The 26,879-nt window shown below is 40.1% G+C and overlaps 1 protein-coding gene across 3 annotated transcripts in view; it reads left to right on the top strand.

The window, feature by feature from the left end:
• TSNARE1 (t-SNARE domain containing 1) overlaps window positions 1-26,879 on the top strand; it is a 469,351-nt gene that overhangs the window by 399,125 nt on the left and 43,347 nt on the right. For all 3 annotated transcript variants that reach the window (XM_063174900.1, XM_063174910.1, XM_063174890.1), the window contains exon 13: window positions 10,784-10,899. In XM_063174900.1, the coding sequence (XP_063030970.1) occupies window positions 10,784-10,879 (96 nt within the window). In that variant the 3' untranslated portion in view covers window positions 10,880-10,899. The remainder of the gene's footprint in view (window positions 1-10,783; window positions 10,900-26,879) is intronic.

Raw genomic sequence — 26,879 nt, 5'->3', positions numbered from 1 at the left:
TTTGGATTTTACTACCAGGAAAAAAAAACCAAACAATTAGAGGTCTATTTAAAATTCAGTGCAGCACAAGTTCAGCTCTGTTCTGTGATTTTACAAAATAATTCAGGGTAGTTTGTGCCTGTCAACCACTGTTTGACATGCTAATGACAGGAGTATTTTAGTAGTAGTAAAGATAGTAGTGATGTTAGTGATAGTGGTGAGCAAAGTTTGTAGGAAGCAACGTTCTATATTAAATCAATGGACATAGTTAAAAAAAAATCCTAATTTATCTTTATTACTGGTGAGATTTGAAGGCGATTTTGGGTTCAAGAACATGGTACCTTGAAGACAGAAAACCTTTCTTTCAGTCCCAGCATGAACAATATTGTTGTACCACAAGAAGAAACAGCCTTAAATTGCACCAGAGGAGGTTTAGGTTGAATATTAGGAAAAAAATTCTGCACTAAAAGAGTTCTCAAGCCCTCGAAAAGGCTGCCCAGTGAAGTGTTGGAGTCACCATCCCTAGCAGGATTTAAAATGTGTAAATGGGACATGGCTTAGTGGTGGCTTGGCAGTGCTGTTTGCACTTGATGATCTTAGAGGTCTTTCTCAGCCCAAATTCTTCTGGGATTCTTTCTTTACTACCCCCTGCAAGTTCCTTCGTTTTCTTTATTTTCTTTGTTTGTATTTGTTTGAGAATTTTCAAAAGATCCTTCGTGGCTGATGCTGCATTCTTTTGTAAAGCATTTTATCTTTATTAGAATTTTCATCTATATTCTTTTTTGCACCTTTATACAGAGCAGTGAGGAGAAATTCTTAGAATTATTTGGTCCAAAGTCTCATCAGAGTACACTGGAGTTAAGCCAGACTAAATGCTTTTTTTGGCTCTGGTCCTTTTAAGATTTTGCAAAGTTTCACCTGGTTGTTGTTGGCAAAAGAAACCAGTCTGGGGAGGGTTGAAGTGGTTTTGGGAGCAGAGGCTGAGATGGTTCAAGAATTAAATCTTTCTGCCCTGAAAGAGAAACTGATGATGTACAGACCAGATAAGAGGTTGGTCGAAATCTGGATGAACTTATGGGCTCAAAATGCTGAGACTGGCAGCACAATGAGCCAAAATCTGTTATTTGCAATCCTTCCAAGTAGACCCATTCATAAAATTTTATAATCTAACTAATCAACACAGCTCAGCAGGAAGGTTTTCTTCGAGCACGGCACAGCTTTAATGTGGTCAAATCACTGCTCCCTTGCAGTGTTTCTGGGTTGGAATTGTTGGGGGAGTTAAATTCTCTCTGCATCTGCCTGTGTGGGGCTTTTAAGCATCTCAGGGTGGTTTCTACAAAAGTGTGTTTGTTTTGCTACTCTGGGTGAATTCTGATTTGGGAAATGCAGTCTCTGGTGTTTCAGGTGCACACACCAGTCATTACCTGCTTTAAATTGCTGGCTGGGTCTGCTGTGTGGAACTCAAAACAGCTGCCAGAGGTAGGTGGCTTCATTCCAGAGCTGGTAAAAAGATAATCCTCTTTATAGTGAATTTGTAAATCACGTTGGAGGTTTGCTGCCTTGAAAGGCGTGCTAGAAATGTAAGCCATTATCATGTGTTATTACAAATGATGTCTCAGCCATTAGAAAAACAAGTGTATTAGGAGAATATTAAGATTGCTAATTCAAGCATTCAGAAGGTAGAAAATGCAGCAATTAAATCTGTGTGTGCAGGCTCAGCATCAGCCCCTGTCAGCTTTTAGGCAAGCCAGCACAGAAAACACTGTGCTGCCATCCTCGTCCTGATAGAGGTGGCAGATGGTGAAAATTATCTCAAATTTTGAACTAGTCAAGAGTGTACATGAACAAAGGTTTGAGAGAAGTCACATCTTTCCTAAACTGAGCCAAATTTCCCAGAATCAGTAAAATGAGGACCTTCATCAAAGGCACATTCCTTTTTCGCCCTAATCTTCCTTGCACAGGACAAGGGAAAAGGGCTTCAAGTTACACCAGGGGAGGTTCAGGTTGGATATCTGGGAAAATTTATTCACTGAAAGAGTGATCAAGGAACAGGCTGCCTGGAGGCAGGGTGGACTCAACATCCCTGTAAGCGTTCAAAAAACAAGCAGATAAGGCACTTCTCCATATGGTTTAATGGGCAAGGTGGTGATCAGCCAAAGGTTGGACTTGTTGGTCTTGGAGGTCTTCTCCAACCTCAATGATTCTGTGATTTTTCTCCAAAGCAGGGAGAGACTAGAGAAAATATTTCCATTATCTTTTTCAGTATGGAATACTTGGATTTTTTTAAAATAGTTTTCTCCTTTGATTTGGCTGGCATATTTTTATTTAAAAGAAATAGCTTGGGGTAGATCCAGGCATGAAAAATCCAATCCTAGGTGGTTGTCCATGAATAAATAAGTGGGAGAAAATATAGTTTTGCAGTAGGCTATGCTGAGGAATCATACCTGTAGATGGCACTTGGCTTCACCTGGGTTATATCATAGAAACATGGGGAGTCATGGAATAGTTTGGGTTGGAAAGGACCTTAAATATCATCCAGTTCATCCCCTCAGCCATGGGCAGGGCCACTTCCCATTAAACCAAGTTGCTGAGGGCCCCACCCAACCTGTCCTTGAACACTTCCAGAGATGTATGCAAAGAAAATTAATTAATGAGGAGGGGATCATGAAGAGACTTATGGGGAATGGGAAAACTGCGCAGAATTAGTGGAAAGCAGAAAATACAAAGACACATCATGGAAAGCATGGAATCAGTCCAAATGACATGCAAGTGAAGGCTCAAAAACAATATGTCAAAGCCAAGTGATCTATTTCCTTGCTGCTGTGGGCTGGCCTTTCTGTGTTGCTCTCATATCTTGTGAGTTTTATTCATTTGCAACTTGTCTACTTTGTTCTCATTTAAAAACACTGTAAGTGCTTAATAATATTCCTGGCCTTTTCTAGCCTGCCTGCAGAAGCAGTGATATTTGATAGCAAATTCATTGTAGCTCTATAAGGAAGCCATACCATAAAGGTCACCAAATTTGGTCAGTGCATTTTAATTTGTACACACGTTAAAGGTCACGTTCCTCCCTTCCACTGCAATAACACAGAGTGTTTACTCTCTTATCAGAGCTGATTGCGTATGGCTTAGTTAAGGGAGCTTATAAATGCAAATGGAATATGAAAAAAATATTATTATTACTATTACTACTACTACTACTACTACTACTACTACTACTACTACTACTACTACTACTACTAATAATAATAATAATAATAATAATAATAATAATAATAATAATGCTGTTGCAAGTGTAAGGGGATTTTCCCCCTCTGTATGTTTACATAATTCTTGGAGGTAACCACACGTCTACAAGGTCTAACTTTCCACTGTGTAGCTCCAATATTTTCTTTTCCTCTCCCTCTCCAGCCTTCAGCAGAGCTTTTGCCATTGTCCACTGGAATGACAGCAGTTTCAGATTTATAATATCAGCTCTGTATAAACACGTCCAAGCATAATTAAGAACCTGGGCTCTCAATCCAGCAGACCTCAAATTAGCTTTCAAAATGCATATTAAGAGCATAGACAAATGCTTTCATGAAATTCCAAATGACCTCTGAGGTCAGGGTGAACAAAATTGTATGAACCTCTTTAATGTCACAAAACTCTCTACAGAGATTTGCATATAGAATGAACCATTTTATGTCAAACAGATTTGTTAATCTTACAATAAAGGAAGCAGCACTTGAAAATTAATCAGGGTGCGTTTTCATTGCCCAGCAGAGGCCCTTAAAAGGACCTGACCTGATAACTGGAGGCTGTTATTGTGTGGTTGCTAAATTTAATATTTTTAGTTTTTTATCTACTCAACGGGTATGCAGGAAATAAATTTCCAGAGCAGATTAGTCTGCAATGGTTTCTTTGCTCCAGTAGTGGAATTGTACTTTCAGAAGTTCTTGCACTCCTGGCTCTGTTCAAAGATGCTTCATGAATTGTCCTTTATTTTAAAAATGTGTTTGAAACATGAGTAAGCATTTCTGTAAGTAAAATGGATTTTCTTATTGAGTCCGTTGGCATTGAGTACATGAGTAGATTTTTGCTTGCTGACCATAATAACCTAAGAAATGATAATGGAACACTGGTTCTTGTTCACTAGGAGACAGATTCTTGCCCATACAACCAAACTGAAAAGCTCAGGGCATTTCTAGACCTGTTTCTTGTCCTCACTCCTAAGCTTTGGAAGCATTGGAAGAACCTGCCCGGGGAAGTGTTTAAAAACCTGTGGATATGAAACTCAAGGACAGGGGTTGAAGGTGGGACTTGATGATCTTAGAGGTCCTTTCCAGCCTCAACAATCCCATTTTTCTATGAATGTTTCTATTATTTAACATTGCAGGAGGGAGAGGCAGAGTCAGGTGGTCTTGGGTTAACCCTTTAGGGCAAAGCTCTTTGGTTACCGTCTTCATCCTTATCCCAGTGCCAGGGCTGAGACCTGGGAGTGATGGAACAAAGGTGGGATACTGGAGAGATTAATTTAATTAATTTCTAATGAGAGCAACCTGCCCAATTTTGTCCTGCAGAAGACCCAGAAAATTCCCCAGCCATGGATTTGTAGGGTGTGACTGTGCTCTGAAGTGGTGTCACACACTCTGATGTTCCCAGAATAGAGCAGCTGCTCTAGTACAAATCCCTGCCTGAACTAGAATTCCTGTTTCTAGGGATTTTCACCTCCTTTGTGGAGGCAGCTGAGAAATCTCAACTCCTGCCTTACAATCCATAACTGCCTTACTCCTCCCTGCCTTACATTTCATAATGTAATCAATCCACCAAGGGTGGAGAATGCTGCTTTTCTATATGTGAATCAAGTGCTTTTTTATTTGTTTGTTTTTCTCCATTCAATATAAATACAGGAAAAACAGTTTCCTTTAGCCTCTTCTATTATTTATGCTTGGCCTCAGCTAGTTTTTGAATCCTTAGCAAGAAAGCATTTATTTTTCTCCTTGTAAATGTGTTTGCTTAGGAATTTCCAAGATGAAACTTACTCTTCTGGGCCCGGGGCCGTAATGGGCTTTAATGGGTTTTAATTACTTAACTATCTGTTGTGACATAATTAAAATATTTTTCAACATTTCACCCCCAAGAAATAAATATCTTCTAGGCTGTAAAATATGACTTGCAGCTTAATTTTCTGAAACGATGAGGGAAAGGTTTCTTCCAGGCTCAGTCACATCCAGTTTGCCTGTCAATATAAAGTGCTTTTCAGCTGTGTCCCTAAATAGCCTTGCTCATTCCTTCCCTGCTTTTCACTCCTATTTCACATGTGTGTTTAAAGAGCCTCTGTCAGGATTAAAATATATCTTTACTTATTTTGCTAAAAAACCCTGAGAGCCCAGAAAAAATAACTGTAAAAAGCCATTACATCTTGCTACAGGATTAGAATTTTTTTGGTCCCATGTTGCATTCTTTTCATCTTGGGAAAATGTGTACAATGAAAATAGATTAGCTCCAATTTAATCAACAAATTCTAGGTATTAAGGGAAATGGACTTACAACAGGTTGAGACAGAGGTATAAAACCAGAGCAGTGCTGCAGCATAGCATTCAAGGTTTAGAATAAGCTAAGATAATTAAAATGAAATCAGACAGTGAGCTTATAATTATTTCTCATACATTTTCCAGCAGAAGATAATCTCGTAGCTTTGAACTTTTCCCAAATTCAGCCTGAAATTGTTTGTTGCGTTGATTTCTGTATCTGTATTTAAATACTTATTTTAAGAGATATTTAAAGGGAGTCAGTGCTTTCCAAGGTGGAGTTCCAGGATTCATTTCCCTGGGAGAAATATGGTTTTGGGGAGGTTTTGTTAAATTCCAGCAGCTCCTGTATGTGGACAGAGTTTTACAATTTAACAGGAAAAAATATGGAGAGAGCAGCCATAGATTTTTTTTTTTTTTTTTTTTTTTGTGACCTCCAGGAGTGTTTGGCAAAACCTCCAGGTCCCTGGGGGAAAAAAAAAACCCAACAAAACAGTTATTTCCTCAGGTTTTCTGCATACTTTGTGAAGTTGAGGTGAAGACCATCCAAGTTTGGTTTGTACCAAAAATGCCCTTCAGCTGTTGATCCATCTGCTGTGCCAATGACCTTGGGTTTGTCTTGTCTGCAAACATCTGACTCCAAGGACAGGTGGAAGATTCTGGGCAAAATGACCTAAAAATTGCTCATGTGAGCAATCATGGGTGTAGTTGCAGGAACTGAGAGGAGGTCACGTTGCCTCAGAGCTCCCAGGAAAGTCAAGGAAGATCAGGAATAGGAATAATGCAGAGTGTGAGAGAAGGAGCCTCAGCAGCTGAGGGGAGAGAGTATTGGGGAAAAATGAGTGAAATCCACTGTGGTTTAGTTGAATATGTGGGAAATGCTACAAAAATGCAAAGCTCCCTGAAGAAATATGCTGTAATATAAATGATTCATTTTACAGTGGGTTTGGCTTCTTGTGGGTTGTTTCAGTTTTGTATTTTTAAAAATTTTCCTCAACTTTTCTGTGGCTGTGGTTTTGTTATTCTGAAACTTCTAAAATTATGGCAGAAACCTCGTAGTGTCTGTCTCAGGCAGAAAGGAACTTGTCCTGGTGAGAAATCCCGTTACAGGTTTGGAAAGAGTTTTCCATTTCCATGTCAGTGTAGATTAACTTTGATGAAAAGGGTAGCATCATTTGCTTTTTATTCTTGTTTTTTATGCCTTGGGAAAACTGGAACTCTCTTGAGATCAGCTGTACTTTCACCCAAGGGATGTGTTTCTACTTCCTCCACTTAAAATGGATATAACCCCATCATTGCATTGATGTTTGGGATGGAAAGCATTAATTATATGATTCTGCTGTCATGGAAACCCCTTGAAAAAAAATCAGGATCTTTACATTAAGTGAGATCTTTGCGTGGTCTCATGTGAACACGACTTTAGATAGATGTCCTAAGAAAACCTGAGTAGATCAGTAAAATTTCTAAACATGTATGATGTACACAGCATAATAATTATTGCTTTACTGAATGAGGCAGAAATCCTGCTTTAGAGAGAGGCAAAGATTGCTCCCTGTATATGCACACATAGAAAACACAAACTCTGAAATTTCTTCACTGCTCAGTGCTTACATTTGTGAGGTTTCTGTGCTTCCAGTGTGCAATGTTACCTCGGGGTTCTTTAAAAAACGCTTTGAAAAACTCATTAAAAGAGATGTGTTTGCTTTTGTCTATCAATGCCCTTCAAGAATGGCAGTGGGGCATTAAGGCACCATTTGTAATTTCACTTTGGCAATCAGACTCTGTTAACCTAAACTAGGGGATGATAGCAGAGTTAGTTAGATGTAATATTATTGTTTATGCTGTTTATTAGTGAATATTTATGTAATATTTAAGTGAGGGTGCCCATAGCACACATCAGATCCTGTCTGGGGAAGAGAATCTGTTCAACACATTCTGTTCTTGCATCTTTCTCCTCTGATAAAAGCAGGAAAGGGGTCCCAAGAGCTCACAGAAATTCAGGCTGGTGCTCTCCACAGGACAGACTTGGTGAGCTCCACAGGGTATCATAAAATCTTAGAATATTAGGGTTGGAAAAGACCTCCAAGGTCATCAAGTCCAATCTTCATGCCAGGTCTCATTGAAGGGATTCTTTAAAGTCTCTTTCTGAACCAGGGTGTGCACCTGTCCAGTGAAGGGACACACTGCTTTTGTTCATATATCAGCATTTTTCTAACAAAGTGACAAACCCCTGGGGTGCTGGTATCCTGCCCGTCTTCCTCAGGATCTGTAGGAAAGGTGGTATGTCCAGGAAGGGATCAGAAGCTGCTTCTACTGATCCACCAGCATGTGCAGATTTATGGCTGGAGACTAAAGCAACTCAAAGAATTCAACATTTTCCTTATTTAAATGTAAAATAAGAATAAAGAAAAAAAACAAGCCAAAACTAGGAATAGACAGGAGAATCCTGCCATGGGTTTTATGGCTGTGAAGAACAGTTATACTAAATATACTAGGAGATATTTTAAAGAGCAGGAATCATTGCCCTGACTTGCCAGACAGGACAAGATCATAAAATGTGAACCAAATCCCAGGATTCAGTCTGGGCTGCAGCTCTCCTGTCCTCTGATCAGTCTCAGTCTGTTTATGGTTTAGTTGGTTAAAAGCAAGGAAAAAGGGAAGGGAGAAGAGACTGTGCAAATCCAAAATAAAACTGACTTGGACTTTGTAGTGCTGGCAAAGAGGAAAAGAAGAGAATCTCTCTGCAAAGGGAATGATGGAAAAGCCATGTGAAGTGATAATTTTGAGGCTCTTAATGGACTATTTGAGAATTCTGCTTGAAGCTAAATGACCCATTAGCATCCTCTGCTGACCAAACTCAGGCTCTGACTTTAGAAGTGGACAAGGACACCCTAGTGCCTTTGAAAGTCTGCAGTTTGAAGCAGAGGTTTCCTGGTTTGATTTGGAATTAATGAAGGTTAAAATTAAAGGGGAACCCGTAGCAAGTCTGTTGTCTCATGGGCTGAGCTTTCAGGATGCATTGCAGTTTCTTCTGAAGAAATTGAAGTGTTAGGTGAGGATCTGCTGTGAGGAAACCTTCTTTTGTGTCTGAAAAATAAAAAAAGTTAAAGAAATCAGAGAATCACAGAATGTTTTAGGTTGGAAGAGACCTTAAAAATCTCATTCCATCCCCTGCCATGGGCAGGGACACCTTCCACTATCTCAGGTTGCTCCAGGCCCCATCCAGCCTGGCCTTGAGCACATCCAGGGATGGGGCAGCCACAGCTTCTCTGGGCAACCTGTGCCAGGGCCTCACCTCCATCACAATAATTCCTGTGGGCCTTTGCCCACTCATATTCTCCCCCACAGTCACAGTAAACTGATGGAAAAGCATGAAAAAATCTGCATTTTAAAAAATCAAAACCCCCTCCAAAGCAGGGGTTTTGGGAAGTGGAATTGTGTCCCTTCTCACACTCCCTCCTGGCATGCCTGACAAGAAGATCCCTCTTCACAAATGCACATGGAATGATATATTTAAAACTTTTTTTCTCATCCAAATCAGAGAAAACTTTTCTATTTGAGTGATTGAAAAGCTGATGGAGAGCCATGATGATTCACTGATTATCTGTTAGGGAGGCAGGACAGTACAGCATTTTTAGGTGCAAAAAATAGTAATCTGCAAATCCACACTTGTATAAAACCACAGTTTGATTGGTGGTTGATTCTGAAAGAGAGAACAGGTCATGCATCACTGTTCCCTGCTGGAAGTGCTTCTCCAGCTTGTTTGGGCACTGAGAATGAAGAACAGGATTTGGAGCACCGATGGAAGAGATGAATCTCCTTTGCAGTGTAGAGACCAAAACATCCCCAGAACAGAACAGAGCAGCTGGGGAGCAATGGCTCTGGGGAAATGCAGGGCAGAGTGATGTAAAGAAGTTAGAGAAATATCCAAGGTAGACTGGCAGACCTGATTGCAGCAGTTAGGGAAAGGAAAGGAAGGAAGAGTGGACAAGACCAGTGACATTAACATCATCTCTCCTGTGAGAATGTTGCTTCAGTTGTAAGGAAGGTAAAGGACTCTGGCATAAAGCAACTGGTTTGTCACATGAAGATGATGTTATCAACTCTGGTGGCTGGAGGACTGGTTGATCTGGTCTCAAGGAAAATATCGAAGTTAAGGATTTCACTAAAGTTACTTTTTTGTGTGTATGGGATAACAGGACTCCTTACACTGTGGGATCATGGAAACAACCTTCTTCAAATCCATCTAAAAAGGAGACAGGGGAATTGGATTATCTGCAAAGATTTTAAATAGGAAGAAACAACATCATATCCACAGAGGTCACTAGGAAGACTGATGGGTTGAAGTAGAAACAGACATCAAAATTAAAATTCCACAGAATCTCTTTTACCATATCTGAAAGTGGATGAGGTCAGGGTGGTTAGCACTGAGAGCACATTTGCCTGCCCTGTGAATGGCCCATGTCAGTGCTTGTCTCGATTCTGTTGCACAGCAGAGTGGAGAGGGAACTTTTCCTCTTACAGGGGACAGTTTTCTCCTGGCTGAAACGAGCCATGTCTCATGAGCTCTTGGAGATCTATTTCACACCCAAGATAGCTCAGCTACCTTAGAAGGCATAAAATCAGCTGGATGGCTTCTGTGGTAATATTGGCAAAAAAAAGGTTTTAATAAAAGGCAAAATAACAAAATTCTTTACAGAGAAAAACTTAGCCAGGTGCAAGAGGCCCCCTGCCCCTGGTAAAACACCTCACAAAAGCAATTAGTTTCTTTGTTCTCTTCTTTTTCTAGTAAATTGCTCAGGCGGGACTTTTTGGCTTCTGTCCAATTAGTTATCCTTAAGTTTGAGGTGAAGTCCCCCAGGTCCTATGAGATGTCTTTTCACCTAATTGAGGAGAGAAACTCCTGGGCTTATTTCCTTTTTAAGGGGACAAAGGAAAGTTTTGTCACTCCGTCAACAGGGGGCACATTCCTATACCTGGCAGCCAGATGCAGCTCCAACAACCCCAGACCAAAACCAAACTGAGTGGCCTTACCCAAGTTCAGCCCTCCAAGCAGAGCCTGGAAATTTAGTATGACACAATGATTTAGGCAGAAAGAAAGTATTGTAGAAAAAGGGGATTGTGTCCAGGAGGAGAAATCTGGATTATCCAGAAGGATAAATCAGTCTAAAAAAATAATGAAATTCTCTATGTTTCTTCAGCTTGTTCCAAACCATTCTTTCAATGGAAAAAACCCATTTCTTAGTGGATTTAATCTCTATGAATTAATTTTCTTGTCTGTCTCCCCTCAGCTACGAGCCAGGAAGATGAAGTGCTGCCTTCTGTCCATCGCCTTGGCTGTTCTGCTGCTCGTTGTCATCATCATCGCGGTCTCTGTCAAGCGCTGACCTGCCTGAGCTTCCCACAGGTAAAACCCTTTGGCCAAGTCTTTTATCACTCTCTGTAAGGTGCCTGAAAGACAGTTTAGGAAGCTGATCATGGTAAGAAAAAAATATCTTCACCTGCAGAGTCAAGTCTGGCATACTAAAATATTTTCTTTTGAAGGGTGTTAGAGATATTCTTAATGGATCCTTAAAATTAAGCCAAGGTGTTATTCCAACAAAACAACATATGACCCTTTCCTCTGCTGTTTGTGCCATGATTTTACAGGAATCTCATAGCAATAATAACTAATGGATCCTAATTATTAAGATTAGGAGTTAGAGATGCAGAAGCAGATTTAAAGACTCCAGGCTGGAGCAGGGTCAAGGGCAATCCAGCAGCCCAAGAATATTGGTGTTCCCAAGTTCTTGAAGTGTTCCCAAGTACTTTTATCTTCTGAGATGTTCCAGAGATCCTCTTGAGGAACAGGAAGACAAACAACTGCAGATGTCAGTAGGGATGAAAAAAAAAAACGGATCTTTGGTTATCTTTGCTCTGGATCTACACCTAGAAGGAATGTTGGTCTCTAGTAGGAGGATTGGGCTGTAGGCTTTGGAATATAGGTGAGTTATCAAAGCACCTTCATCCTATTAGTGAAGTTTCACCTATAGCATGTTTACAATGTAATACAAATTGTATTTTATAATACAAAATTTAGTTTAAATTTAAAGTATAAGACACAAAAAAAAAAAATTTCTTTCTTGCCTCATTGCCCTGGGAGAATGACTCATCAATTATTTTTGATATTCTCTTTCTGATGCAAAGCATGTCTGGGTTTCTCCTTCTCTAAAAGGTTGCCAGGCCATTGTTCAAGGAGAGATATCAGATTTACAGATTTTCTGCCCTCCAAAGGGAGGCTGTGACCTAGAATAGAGGCTGGACAGACTTAAAGAATAAAATGGAGATTTATTAGAAGGCCTCAATGGATCCACCTTGGGCAGCACAAGAGCCCAGCCAGGGCTACACATAAGATAAAACCAAAATGGTCACAAAACGGATGACCAGTCACGGGGTCTCACACTTTTATAGGTTCTGGTTCATTAGCATATTGGAGTTAATTGTCCAATTACAGCTTTAGCTTATGAAGTCTCATCCTTCTGGTTTTTCTTTCTTCAGTCCATATTGTTTGTGCTCTTGGGCCTGAGATTTGGATCAGTTGTCCTTGGTCCCCAGCAAGAGCAGGAATTGTTTTGTCTCCCTACTCTGTGAAGAGAGCTCACCACCCCCTAATATTAAGCTCAGAACCACACACTAAAGCATCACAGAATCTGAAAAACATAAAAGCTAAAACCTGAGGCATCATGGTAAAGTCAGAACCCAAAAGCAGCAATGGGACTTATCCTGCAGACACTAACTCTCCTGTGAAACTATCCTTGGGAAAGTCAAAGGATTGAGAGATTTTGTTAATCCTTTTGTTTAGCAAGGGTTCAGTTGAAAATGCTCTCCTTCCATGTGGGGCGGGGCTTCTAAAGTGCGTTTTTTCCACTGAGAACTAAAAGGAGTTGGTTCAAAACCATCATAGAAAGAGGATTCTTCACACTTCTTGAGCTTTGGCACTTCTTCTGCCACGACATTGTGGTCATCACAATTTGGGTACAATAAAGAATTGTATAAATCAAAAAAAGAGAAAAAAAATTGGTTGAAGGATGTCAAGAACCATCTCACTGGTTTGGATGAGGATGATCCCAAGGAGAAATACGTAGAAATATTGTGCTACACTTGAATCTTTACTTAGGTGTTTGGCCAGCCCCGAAACAAGGATGATATTGGTGAAATGGACCTTTAATTGACTGAATATTGATGTTCTTACAGCATATCTATCTATCTATCCATCATTTCTATATATTTTTATCACATTTTTATAGAAGAGGCACTGCTTATGGGTTCAAACAAGGATCTATACTGGTAATTTAAATCTAGAGCAACTACAATAATTTCAATTGCATTGCTCTGCTTTTAGTCTGCATTAGTTTGGAAATTTGTTCCATCAGGATAATCTGTAATATAACACAATTTCTTTTAGTATAGTTAAATATTCCTATCTACTGGAAATTGCAAATCTTATCATCAGTTGACTTCGTCTAGGCACATTTTAATCAAAATCCCTTTAGTGGAGAAAGTCAGAGAACAAAATAATCTTACAATAAAACTCCATTGGAAAACTAAAATTAATCTCCTGTTATGAGATCCATGTCTTGAGGGAAGTGAACCTAGAGATACTAATGAAAGCCCCAGGAAAAATATCATGCTCTACTTTTCATCATCAGTTGTGAAACTAATTATTGAGCTTCTAAAACAAGAGTTACTCTGCAGCAGAAGAACTGGAGGCAGGACCTGCATTGAATTATACAGGAACAATGATGATTTCTGATCTTTAAAAATGGTTCTAAGTCTGGCTTAGCCCTAGTGGTGTGCAGCAGAATTCATATTTATGCTTTGAGGACTTCTAAACCAGGATGTTTTCAGGGTTTCTGTGTCCACAGTGATAGATGAAATTCTGTTCTGAATTTTAATGCAAACAGATTTTTAAAAAATACATGGTTTTAAAAATATCAGTGTACATAAAGATTACCTCAAGAAACAGGTTCATATAAAACTCTCTTACACACTTTAGGGAGATAAGGAACAGCTGGGGTTTAATGTGTAACAGCTCTGCATGACTTCAGACAAAATAAGGGGAGGAAAGCAGGTGAGGGAACTAATTACTAAATACTCTGGTTGGCACAGGACATATCACTAAATAAAATCCAAAAATTGGTCTTAAGACCTTCCACTTAACATCTCCTCAAAATGTTTGTTCCATGCTGGATGAGTAAGGGGCCAGAAGATAAAGCCCCAACGACTCCATTCCATTGGTTTAAATCCCATTTGCAGGATATTAAAGTTAGGCTTCTTTAACTTTCATGGCTGGTGAGAAGAAATATGAAGGTCATTATTCAGTAAATTAAAGAAATTGTGTCATTAATATCTATGATTAATAGTTATCGTTTTGATCATTAGCAGATAAGGTATTCTTATTTTATTTTTTTTAATTGCTTGATGTTTCTGCTTTTGCAACAATGATACTGAACAACAGTATCAAATACATAATATATATAATGATACTGATCAACAGTATCAAATCAACTTTTTCTTCTCAAAAGAAGAATTTTTTTCCCCACACCATGAATCACACATGGCTTGGACAATCAAGCCCATTCCTTCCAGAGGGGAGATCACTTGGTGAGTCCTGCAAAGTGAAAAGCAGTTTTCCCTGTGAGTTTCCCAGGCAGCTGTGCCATCACAGAGGGAGAGCAGCTGCTCGGGAGAGCTCCCAGCCCTGGCTTTGCCTGTCAGGGCCCTGCCATAAGTGTGTCACTGCTCCCTTGGGGCAGTTTTGTCTGGCAGAGAGAGAGGAAAGTGTCTACAGCGAATGCAGAGAAACTCCCGAGGACTTGTGTCTGTACATTTGTTTGCTGACACCTTAGGAAAATAGCCCAGGAACTTTTGGGTCACGTTGTGTGCATCTTGGAGCAACGCTGCAGCTGTTCTTTTCTTGCTGTTCCATCAATATCAGCAACCATTCAAAAGGACAGGATTGCAGGAGCAGTCTGAAAGGAGCTTTTTTGGGTAGTGTCAATATTTCAGCTAGGCAGACCTCCTGTGCCCTTCTTTTGACTCATTTGCATGAGTGCACACTTATCCAAAGTGACAATCAAGACTGCTGGAATCTTAAGTTTTATGGCTTCTTTATAGGAAAACAGAGGTGACAAACTTTGAGAAAGTTGCTGTGTGTGTGTGACAGCTGGAAAATATTGTTTTCAACAACAACTTCATAATCTCAATCCCATTGGCCAAAGCAAGAAAGAATCAGTGATGACTTGACTGAGCCCTGTTTTTGGAAGCAGCAGAAGGTGCCTTCACCCTTACCAAGACACATTTCTGTCAGATAAAGGGTACTAGACTGAGCACACACACTTTACCATGTAGATTCCTTAAATCCCGTGAGCTGTGACTCAACAGATTGTCCCAGCATTCAGCAGCTTGAAGCTCAAAGCCCTCCTGATACAGGAGACAAGTTATTAAATCTTTAATGGACATTGATTCATTCTTTTTTTGATAATTTGACCATTTGGACTTTGAACCATCCTAAACTTGTAAAATGTTGACTATCGTGAGTGAGGAGTTGCACTCTGATTACAGTCTCCATGTAATGTTGAATGTACAGACATAAAATCCTTAGAATCACAGAATGGTTTGAGTTTAGATGGCACCTTAAAGATCATCCAGTTCCAACCCCCTGCCATGGGCAAGGGAACATTCCCCTATCCCAGGTTGCTCCAAGCCCCATCCCTTGAACACTTCCAGGGATGGGGCAGCCACAGCTTCTCTGGGAATTCCATTCCAGAGCCTCATCATTCTCTCTGTAAAGATTTTCTTTCTAATATCTCACTTAATGTCTTGGACAGTGTCTTCTTAATTGGGCTGTAGTCCATGTAAAATGAAATAATCAGGCTCCAAGTATGTGTTTCCAAAATATGCAACTGTCTTGTTTTAAATTTAAATTTAATTATGATAGAAAAATATAAAATATTGTTTTAGTTTGGATTATTTTTCCCCAGCCTCACAGTTACAGCTTTCCTTGCATAATTCATTTATGGCTTTCTAATGTGGTTAAGTGTTTTATGTAACCTGATCAATGAGGATGAGGTTCAGACAGCTGATTTTACACAGCCCATCCTTGGTGTTTGTTTTTCTTTCAGACCTTTTGCTTTTTGATTTCCCTGGATTATTTTAGTGCCTCGTGCACGACACTTGTCCCTGTGTGCTGCTCCTCTTGCCACCAACAGATGCAGTCACAGCATCACAGCCTTGTCATGAGGGTCAGGGTGGCAGAGCGGGACAGATTGACAGGTGGCTTTGTGGCACTTGGCTTGTGCAGGTCTCTTGTTCCTTCCAAGCAGGAGACAAATCTGGGCACCCTCTGCTGACACACACAGCAGAAATTCTGACATTTGCCCGTTTCATCTCTCCCTGGCTGTGTCAGGCTGCTAAAGCACAGCAGTTCCTACTCAGTGTTGAACAGAGAAATAATTTAACCTAAGGAACTTTGTAAATAAAGGCAAAGCACTGAGAGTTTTGTTTCGTGGTATTGCTTTTGCTTTTTAAATTGTTATCACAGGGCTTTTCTTGTTGTCTCTGTTTTCACCACACATCCATATGTGGCTTAATGTGTGAGTGGCTGAGTTTTCAACCTTGTTTCAATCTTTCAAGCTCTCTAAGGGTCATAATATTTTTGGCAGCTGTCATTGAAATCCTAAAATAATTCACCCCTCTGCCCTGGCTGTGGCACTGCTGCTTTGTTTGCTGTGCAGCACAATCAGGAATCAATAGCTCTGTAATATTTTTTTCCCCTGTATCCTATTACTTTGAAAAAGTTCCAACATTTAGAGTCAGGTGTCAATTCTTGTCATTTCAGTTCTTGTCTTTTAGCCTATAATTAATTGCTCAGATCCTGGCATCCCAGCTCAATTGTTGCTCTGACAAGAAGGCTGAGGTACATCCTTATTCTGCGGTAACTTTTTGCTTCAAATTTAAGATATGAGAAATGAGACCTGGATTTTCCCTGGATAATATTTACTGGGTCTTGGTTTATGGTTTGGCCCAATTTCTTAAATTAGGCTAACATTTGTATTCTTTAAGATTTTCCTGATTCCAATGCCCATGTCTCCACTTCACTCCACTAAATTATTTCCCTGACAGCACAATAAAAATGTGCTGCCACAAATGTGCAGAAGAAAGAAATTATTATTAGTAGAAAAAGAAATTTTAAGAGACAAGAGTCTGCTTTGTGAAAAAAAATCCCTCAAAATAACAGGGCAAGAAAGGCAGAAGTGCCAGGAAATAGGCAGATTCATTTCTAATTTCTCTGAGTTCTTACTATTGAGACAAACTTTCAAACAGATTAATGTTTTGATGGGACACCACACAATCAGGTTACTGTGTTTTAATGTATTTTAGATTATGGTTGTTGCCCATCTTGTGGTCTTTGACCTTTATAAGTATCACATAATGCCAGGTCATTAACTCTGTGAGAGAGTGAAGGGGGGATGTATCACATTACATTTTCTTGAGAGTCGATGTGCAGACAGTTCCTGCAGCTCAATTAACTTGAGCTCATTGATTTGATTCCAAAATCAGGAGGACTTTGGAACAGCCAGCAGCTTTCTCCATCCCATCTCAGGTTTCTTTGCCATCAGTAGGAAAATGGGATACTCCCAGTGAATGCGCAATGCTGACCCTTCTGATGGATGCCAAGTCTGTGATCTGAGCTTCCCAAAGCACTCTGAAGACATTAATCATTTATGCTTTGTAACTCTTTTAAACCTAAACCATCCTGACACACCTCTAAGGAACTGGTAGAAGAGGGCAGAGATTTTCATCACATTCAGTTTGAACTGCGAAACAGCACAAAAAAGGATGCACTGATTCAGACCAATGGTTATTCTCTCACTTTCTGTCCCATTCACAGATGTTTAAGGAAATAACATGTGAAAAGCTGATATTTCAGCAAGAATTATGGACAACACCAGCCCAAGTGAGGCTTTAGATGACCAAAATTTCAATTTTGACTTGAAAAGATTGTGATGAGTGTAAGTCTAAAATATTTGAATGAGTCAGTGCCAAGTGAGCGCTTCCCTATGGGTAGTGCCGGTTCCTCAGGAGCAGTGATGTCTGAGGGAGCAGTTGGTGCTCAGCTCAGGGAGCAGTTGCACTGATTAATGGCTCAGGAGGGTTCTCTGAGGCATAAATCTGTAGCCCCAGGAGAAGGGAGGATTAAACTCTTTATAGGAGCAGCACAGAGTGAGGAACTGCTCTCACATCACTGCAGCACTATCAGCTGATATTTTCAGTTGGCAATGCTGGAATTATCTGTCTCATTGAGCCCCAAAAATGCAGCAAGCTTGTGCTGTAGTGAGGGCCAAGAGCAAAGATCAGCACAAGGGAGTCCCTCATTCATCCTGGTGCCCATGGACTGTGGAGTGAGTGGACTTGCAGTGAAGTCAGCATGGGAAAGTGTGAGGTTCTTTCTGATAAAGCTAAAGCAGTGAATTCCTCTGTGGAGAGCAATTCCTCTTGTCCTGGATGTGGTGGGGACGAGGGTGATGTTGCTGCCACTGGGTGCAGAGTTTGGTGTTTGGGGGATCAGGGGTGGCCAGTTATGTTCTAGCATGTATTGATCCAAGAAAAACCCACAAATTCTGAGTGTTTTATCATCATTCCAGTTATCTCCACTGGCTGGACATTGCCTGTAGGTGGAAAGTAGAGAATAAATCTCCCATTTTCCTTTGCTTCCATGTGCAGCATTTACTTCTGCCTTGTTAAACTTCCTTTATCTTTTCCAAATGTGTTTATTTGCTTCATCTTATTTTTTCCACCTACACCACTGGAATCCTGCTGAGGAAGGGAGAGACAGAGCAGCTTGGTGATCACCTGGTCAACCCACCACAGACTCTCAGAGGTTTCTTGGGGATAGGACGACACAGAGTTCATCAGAGCCATTCCCTACATGACAGGGCCTGATTCCTATTGTTATCCAAGCTCCTTGAAAGTGTTACTAGACTGTTATCCTTGGTGGTGGTGTCAAAGCAAGGTAATTTTGGATCAGTGTTTTCTGGAAGAAAACCTGAAAATCAGCCCAGGAGGTTTTCTTTGGTAAAAGTCTGTTAAAGAATAAATATTTTGTCAGTTTAGCTGGAAATCTCATGTTCCAGCAGGGCTGGACTCTTAGAAAGGCAATAAATCTGTGATTATCTCTTCATGAAGAAAGGTGCTGGAGAGGACAGTGTGTCTGGTGTTGTGACTCTCAGAGTGAGGTAGATGGGAAGATTGTTCTGTTTCTTCAGTTCCAAAATTTGAGTGCTGTCTAAGGATGTTCAACAAGTTGGAAAGTGTTTTAGTGTCAGAGGAAAATCACTGCAAGTAATTAAATGTACTCTTTGAATTGTTGTCCTTTGTCCCAGCCATTTCCTCTGAAGCCCTGGAGGTGGTAAACCTTTTTTTTGGGACACGGCCTTATCCCATGATGTGCTGCAGGTTGTTAAATTCTCCTTTGGAGCCATGCAACTCTTTCCAAGCCACCACGATGATCTGGGATTTATCCTTTCAAACTGAGAGTGAAATCAGAGCCCCTTCAATGCTGTTTTGGTGGCCTCCTTTTCTTCTTAGGAAATAAAAAAATATAAAGTTATAAAAATTGTAAAAATAAAAAAATAAGATAAAAATTCTTAAATTCCCACTTTACTGTGTTCTTTCTCATGTAGTGGTAACCATGTCCTTGGTAGCTCTCCACCTCCTCAAGCAGAACTAGAAATGTCCACATTTTGGTAATATATCAAAGAATATGATATATGAATATATCATATATTCAACATGTAGATCGTGACCTCCTAATTGCAATCATCTCTCTGATGTGAGATTCTTCAAACCAACTTTAAAAAGAGAATTATAATTCCATCCTACTCAGTGAATTTTCTGAAATATTCCTTGTAGCTTCATCAGGCTTTACAAGGAGTTGAAATCTGCTTCACAAGGATCACTCATTTACAAAATGTACTTCAGCTCCTAAAATAGACTTTTGAGGTGTATCTGGAAAAGGAGACTTTTGACTTTAGTCTTTGTTTCCTAAGAAACTTCTGGAGAAAAGGCTTTTTTACTTTTGAGTTTGGTATGGACGTTGCTTGAGCTTTGATAGGTTCTTAATTCCTCAACAGCCATATTTTGACACTGAAATGGGATTTTTTTTTTCACATTACAGTGTTGCTGCATAGCCCATAAACCATTTAATTCCTCTCCCAAATAGGCCACCAGAAATCTCTGCATTTGTGGGTCTTGTCCAAAGAGCCACCTCATTTCCAGCTGTGCACCTCACATGGATCTCATCCTCCCGGCCCAGAAAGTGGGCAAAGCTCCTTGTCACTGAAACAGAGCGAGGTGGAGTGGAGGGAGATGACTTCAATTAGCAATTTCTGGTGTTGATTGAATTACCTCTCGTTAGCAGAACTGCCTGGCTGTCCATGCACAGCCTGCTGAGAGCGCAGGGTGAAATGCATTAGTCCGGATGTCACGTCATCAAAACTTGCCAAGAGTAACATCCCAGCCATTGCTGCCTCTCAGCTGACAAGCACTAACTCACTGAACAGCAATCATTTGATCCCTTTCCATTGTCTGCCTCCTCTCAAGAAAAAAATAAAAAATCTGTATCATCTGTAGAATATTTTCAAGGCATCTGCTTTTTCATAAAATCCTTTCCAATGAACAAGAGTTTCTTTCTTTAGCCAAAAATGGAATTTCCTCCACTTCAATTCCTGCAAGGATTGGTGTTTCTGTTTTTTTTTTATTTTGTTTTTGTTTTGGTTTTGGGTTTTTTTGATGTATAGCACTATGCCTGGTAAGAGTTTGCTCTATGAAGAAGCATTCTTGTTGATTATTTGGAACAAAATTGTTCTCAGTTTTACAACTGCCATTTGTATTATGTTTACAACATGCAATTAAGGACTCCTATTAAATGTTCTTACAAGGCAGATCCCAATGACCAATGTTTATTTACATTTTTTCCAGAGCACAGTATTGAAAAGACAATAGAGAAGAAATGTAATGCAAGAGAGGGGCTATAAAACCTCCATTTCAGCTTGTTGAACAAATTTGGGCATTCACTGGCCTAGAAAATCTTCTCTTCTGACATTCAAATATTTCTGTGGAGTAATAGGCACAAAAATTTCCTGGAATCCCTTTAATTTGTAACAACTTCTCCTTTACTGAATTACATATTTCAAAGAATATCTTGTTAATGACCAGTATATGGCAAATGTATTTTCCAAGCTTATTAGTACAGAAATAATTGCAAGTGGCTGCTATAGTTCATTAAGGCTTATTTATTTTATAGTTCATTAAGACTAATTTTATCAGTACAAAATATATTTTAATAGCTAGTTTTGCTTCTTTTTTTTTTAATGTTTCTCTGCCATCTACTGCTAGCAATAGTTTCTGATTTTCTTCTTTGGTCTTGGATAATTTTCTACTGTATTTACTGTGAACTACTTAGTTGTGGCTTTTAATCAAGAGTTTTTCTGGGCAGTAGCAAATGCTGATCTTGAGTTGGGCATGTATTAATTTACATCTGTGTTTTTCTTGGGTCAAAAAGGGCAGCTATAGTTTATTGTTTAATATAAACAAAGCATATCACAGTAGCTTCACATGCAGTCAAACTCACCAGTTTTCCAGAGATAATTGGAGAGGCAATTTTCCAGTCTGGATTTGAGTTAAATATTTATTGTTTTGTTGTTTGTAATGAGCTGTTATATGGAAAACAGAGTTTCCTTGTGCCTTTTGCTCAGTATCTGGCTGAGACAGAGGGTTCCTCATCCATGGCACATCTGAGTTTGATATCTGCCAGAGAGAGGCAGATTTTTCATGGCTCAGGTTTTCCAAGAGATCACCAGGGAAGGTTCTCCATGTCTAATGCATTCTTGATTTTGATCTGAAGAGAAACTGAAGAGCAACTCTACCTTAAATCTAATCAAATTATCTCAGAGACAGAATGATGCTCAGTCTGGTAAAGGGAACTCACACCAGCTCAGACATGGGAGAGAGAAATCAATTTCTTTTCCTTACATCTTTTCCACTTTCAATGAATACTTAAATATTTATTGATGAAAAGACCAGAATTTGAGTGCACTGCCTCTCCTTCCTGTATTTGCCATCAAGCAATGGGACTGTGCCTCTTTAATGTCTGTCTCAGCAGTCATTTACAATTTTGGGACAGTGAAGCAACTACAAAACAGATTAAATGGTGACCTCTCCTGCATGCCTCATACCCTCCTGGCTTATGGCAGAATCTGGTTCAAATCCTTACTCAGGGTTTAAGGCAAGATCTAGGTCTGATTTCTCATTTAACCCCATAAATATAAAGCTAGAAAGAATATTTTGCAGAGCCCTAAACTGTTCTCCTTCACTCCTGTGGGATTAAAGGAACCAATGTGACAGAATTCAGGAGTACTCAAAGGCAGAGCCATTCCTGTCCTTCATTCTCACAGGGATAAAGTGAAATTTGAGTCTCATACAATTGTTGAAAAAGGTGGGTGAGGAAAGGCCATGGCCTTGGGATTTCTTCTCTAAAATTGTGGATATACTGAATTTTAGTACATCTGGTGCCATTTTGGTGTGGCAATTTCAGTTCAGTTTTCTGTTTTTTAGGTGAACTCAACATTCATTTTTTTTGCTAGAGCACACTCAGACGTATATGCACACACACATAAACCTGGAATCTGGGGTTATCAGCAACTAACAAAAATCCTAAACTTGGTGTATGGAAAAAACTCACAGAAATTATTACAGTCAAGGGTAAAAGTAGAGATAGCTCCAGTTATGAAGTGGAATGAAAGGGCAAGAGGTTAACACACGGCCAGCTTTCCCTTCCATTTTCTTGGAGCTGAAGGGAAAAGTACTAACAGGATTAAGTATTATGTGCATTAATCTGTGTGTGTATATATGTGTTTTTCTGTTCATATCTATGTCAGACAGACAGATTTGGGGTTGTTCAGCCTGGAGAGGAAAAGGTTCTGGGAAAATCTTAGAGCACCATCCAGTACCTTAAAGGTGCTGATAAAAAGAAGGGATGGTGACTTTTTTTTGTACAGTGACAGGACAAGGGAAGGTGGTTATAAACTGAAGGAGAGCAGGTTTAGATGAGATGTTCAGAAGACATTCTCTACTCAGAGGGTGATAAAGCACTGGAACAGGTTGCCCAGAGAAGCTGTGGCTGCCCCATCCTTGGAAGTGTCCAGAGCCAGGTGGGATGGGGCTCTGAGCAGCCTGATCCAGTGAGTGACATCCTTGCCCATGACAGGGCGTTGGAGTGAGATGATCTTAAAGGTCCCTTCCAACCCATGCCATTCTGATTGTATGATCACTTTCTTTGCTAAAACCAATTTAGTTTCATTTCATTTGCACCATGAAATATCATACAAATTGGATACTGTTAGTTTCAGTTGTTTCAATACAAAACAAAGGGCTTTAAGATTACACTACATTTCTGTGAATAAGCACTGAATGCGTTCCCTTTGAAAGGTTTTTTCTAAGTCAAAAAAGGTGGCCATTCTTTCTTTTGTGTTTTTTTATAATGAATGGTCATGAGGGCTGTTTTTGTCTAAACACCAGGGAAGTTAATGAGCTTACTTCCATGGGAACAGAAAACCCCACGGTGAGTCCATGTAATGCCTTTTCCCGGTAAGATCTTGGTGCACGCAGGCACCAAGTGGAGAAAAGCTGCAGTAGCCAGGAAAGCAGATTTTCATCTTCCAGGGCAGATTTTCATCTTCCAGGGCACTGCACCACTTTTCTTGTCTCATCCATGTGAAACTGAAATTGAAGGGACCTTTGAGAACATCTCATTCAAACCTCCCACCATGTTCCATCCTTCCACCTCCATCCAGTTCCAGCCTCCCCCCATGGGCAGGGATGCCTTCCTCCAGACCAGGTTGCTCAAAGCCCCATCCAGCCTGGCCTTGAGCACTTCCAGAGAGGTTTCAGTGCCTCACCACCCTCACAGTAAAGAATTTCTTCCTAGTATTCCGTCAAAACCTGCTCTCTGGCAATGTGAAGCCATTCCCTCCTGTCCTGTCCCTCCATGCCCTTGGAAAAGATCCTCCCCAGCTCTCTTGGAGCCTCTTTAGGCACTGGAAGGGGTTCTGGGGTCTCTGTAGTTCCATGCAGGGACATTTTGGTTTTGTAAGGCTCTCCTGGTCATGAGAATTCTTCCTCCTGCCAGCCTAAGTACAAGTTCTTTATCCAATCCCTGCCACAAAATAATCAGCCCAAGCTTTACACTCAGAGAACCAAATCCCTCGCTGAAACATGCTTGGAAAGTTTAGGCCTGCCAGAAATATTCTGTGAGCCTGTCTTGGGCTTTTCAGTGAAAGGCAGGGTTTTGCTCTCTGTCAGATTTTGATTTTTTATTTTTAATCTCCTTTAGATGAGCTTCCTTATTCTTGGGTTTTTAGCTACTTACAGTAGAAAGTTAATTTTTTTAATTGTGGTTTCCAACCAAAAAAAAAAAAAAAAACCCGACAAAACACCCTCATCACTTCAGAGTCCTTCTTGCTTTCATTTTTCCCTGCTGTTGCTTTTACTCTTGACATTCAGCCTCCTCAAGTCCTGATGTGACACTCCATAAAATCTTTATCCTGTCAAAGCCCTGCTGTGAGCATTGCCCAGTGCTTCCAGAATTTGCATTTAGCATCCATTCATATGACTCTATTGGTGGGGCTCTCTTATCACTGAGTAGCCCTCCAGCTTTATATGAAAGGGCACAAAGTTAATGAAAACAGCATTAAAACTCAATTAGCATTTAGTGAGATCACTAAGACTTGTTCTGAACTTAATATTAGTTTCCGAATTATTTTCTTTTTTAACTCGCAGTATCCAGAACCAGAGACAGCAGAAACAATTCCATCAAAGAGGCTGTTTTTCAGTGAGGATGTTATGTCAGAAGGAAGGGAAGGCTTTGATTTTTAAGGGGGTTGTTTCAGGGTTAGGGGAAATTTTATGTGTTATTTCATCCTTTTGTCTTTTGACAGAAGAGTCACTCATTGGAAACGATGTCTCTTTTCTGTACATTTCGCCTTAAATTCCTGGAGAAATGAATCCTAGAGGGAGGAAGATCTCTTGAAAATGTCACAATATACCAAACTTATTTCAGAGTGCTAATGAGGATTTTTCTCCAGACACAAACTTTGCTTGCTGTTGCTTTTCTTGGGGGAGAAGAGGAGTTGAAAACTCAGTGCAATGGTGGTAGAGACAGGAAAATTGCCATGCCAGTGAAAGCAGACTAAATGATGCTTGAATATAAACATTTGTGTATTCTCCATTCACAGCCCTTGCTCTAGCTCAGGCCAGACCTCCAGGGCCTCAGGTGTGTTGCTGATTTTAAAAATACCAAGAATATTTTGCTGGCCTCAGGGCTAAATTACGTCTTTGTTACTTGAGCAAATCCTGCAGTTCCACAGTCTAGGGAAGCATCTCATATTCCTTAATTCTGAGTCTTCTCTGAGTCCTGTGTGGTTTTTTTGTGGTCCTAAGACATTTTTATATATTTTTAGTTGTGTTTCTGACACTGGAAGTACCCACATTTCTACACACTGCTAAGGAGGACGAGAGCAAAAGCCAAGATGTTCCACAGAATTTGCTGGAAGAGGTGTAGAGATTTTTTTAGCTTCAGTTGGGAAAAATTTTGGAATAGCTGTGTTTGCTTGTGCCTAAAACTTCTGTGTTTGAGTCATTTCCAGAGAGACAGCAAGGAGAGGATTTGTGGTAAGGGTTCTCAAAGGCGTGGTGGTGTTCAGCAAAGAGAGAGGATAGAATAATTGGAGTGGAATGGAATGGAATGGAATGGAATGGAATGGAATGGAATGGAATGGAATGGCCTGGAGTCATCGACCCCTAGGAAGACCCTTGGGCAGAAGGAAAATGGTGTGTTCTGCCTGAGAATGTCAGTTCATAGAGAAACCTTCAGGTTGCACAGATTTTAAATATTTGACTGCTCTGATGTTGTTGGGGACATAGACATTGACAAAAGTGAAAACGCTTCTGCAAGAAAAGCAACTCCAGCTGAGGGACTTCAGCCTTTCTTTTTCTACAGAAGAAAACCCCAAGAAACAATCAAACAATTAGGTTCCAGAATGCACAAAACCTATATTTTATTTTCATTCCTTTGGACTGAAGGACTAATTTGATGACTGATAAGGAACTGGATGGAAAAATGACAATCCCAGCTTAAATCTCGATTTTGACCTGTCCCTTTCCATGGAAAATCAGCCCATTTTTATGCTCATTTCTCTTTCCCAGATTTGGACAGTGGTGTTTGGACCAATTGTTTCAATCCTTTGGGTCGTTTAGGTCAGTTCTTCTAAAAATGGGTGTAAATCTCTGACCTAAAGGTGTGTTTTTATGTCAAATCACTGAGTATTCCTCACAGATAATACAGGAACATTAAGAGAGGTCACATAAGGACTTAGGCTGATAAAAGGACTTAAGAAGAAGAACTGGACAGAATAATCTGTCATGTGTTGAGTCAGCTAATAAAAAAGGTAGTTACTTAAAATGTCCACAGGCACCAAAGCGTAACAGAAGTCTTAGACAAAGGAAAATAATTGAAATTACTATGGACATAATGAGAAATGCACTATCAGGTTTTGCAAAGGCTGAGACCAAGGGTTTGATTCCTGAGCAAGAGGCAGCAGAATTGCAATGTAGGCAAGTGTAAAAAAATAATAAATTAAAAATGGATTTATAAAAGGACATTGTGGAGGCTGGCATTAAGTGAGCCCAGGTTGTCAGTTCTGTAATTCAGCGAGAATCCAGGTACTCTTTTTGTTGGAATCAATAGAAATTGAAGCATTTAGTGCTGAACAGTGTTGTTTGCCTCACATTCTTACAAACCTGTGTGCTGAACTGAAGATGCTGTAACACAAATGTAAATAAAAGCCCTGCACGCCTTTCATCCAGCAGGTCTCAGCTTACACTCCGAGCACCCCTCTGAGGGGCAGAACTTTCAATATTCTTGTTTTAATGGCAGCAAAACTGAGATGTAAAGAGATTAAAGTCACTTTGCTGGAGGCTGTTAGAGAAGCTCAGTTTTGTCAGTTGCTCCAAAGCTCTCACCATTCAAGCTCAAAGAGATTTTATTTGCACCCCACTCTTTACAAAGTATGCATTTAGATAAGTGAAGGGAAAATATCTGTGGCATAAATCTGGCGATTTCAGCAGAAGTGCTTTGGGGATTAATTTGAGCTGCTCATTTCTGGGTAGGTACCAGGAATTCTGCTGTGTGTTTTTAAAGCACACTGGTCCCACCTATTGGGGCTGCTGGGGAATTGATTTTATTGGGTTGCAGTAGGTCATTTGTCTTCATGCTGATAATTTTGTTTG

The sequence above is a fragment of the Melospiza melodia genome, chromosome 1 (assembly GCF_035770615.1).
Source record: "Melospiza melodia melodia isolate bMelMel2 chromosome 1, bMelMel2.pri, whole genome shotgun sequence".
NCBI lineage: Eukaryota > Metazoa > Chordata > Aves > Passeriformes > Passerellidae > Melospiza > Melospiza melodia.
Note: the sequence above shows the minus strand (reverse complement) of the source record. Positions and strands in the feature narration are given on the sequence as shown.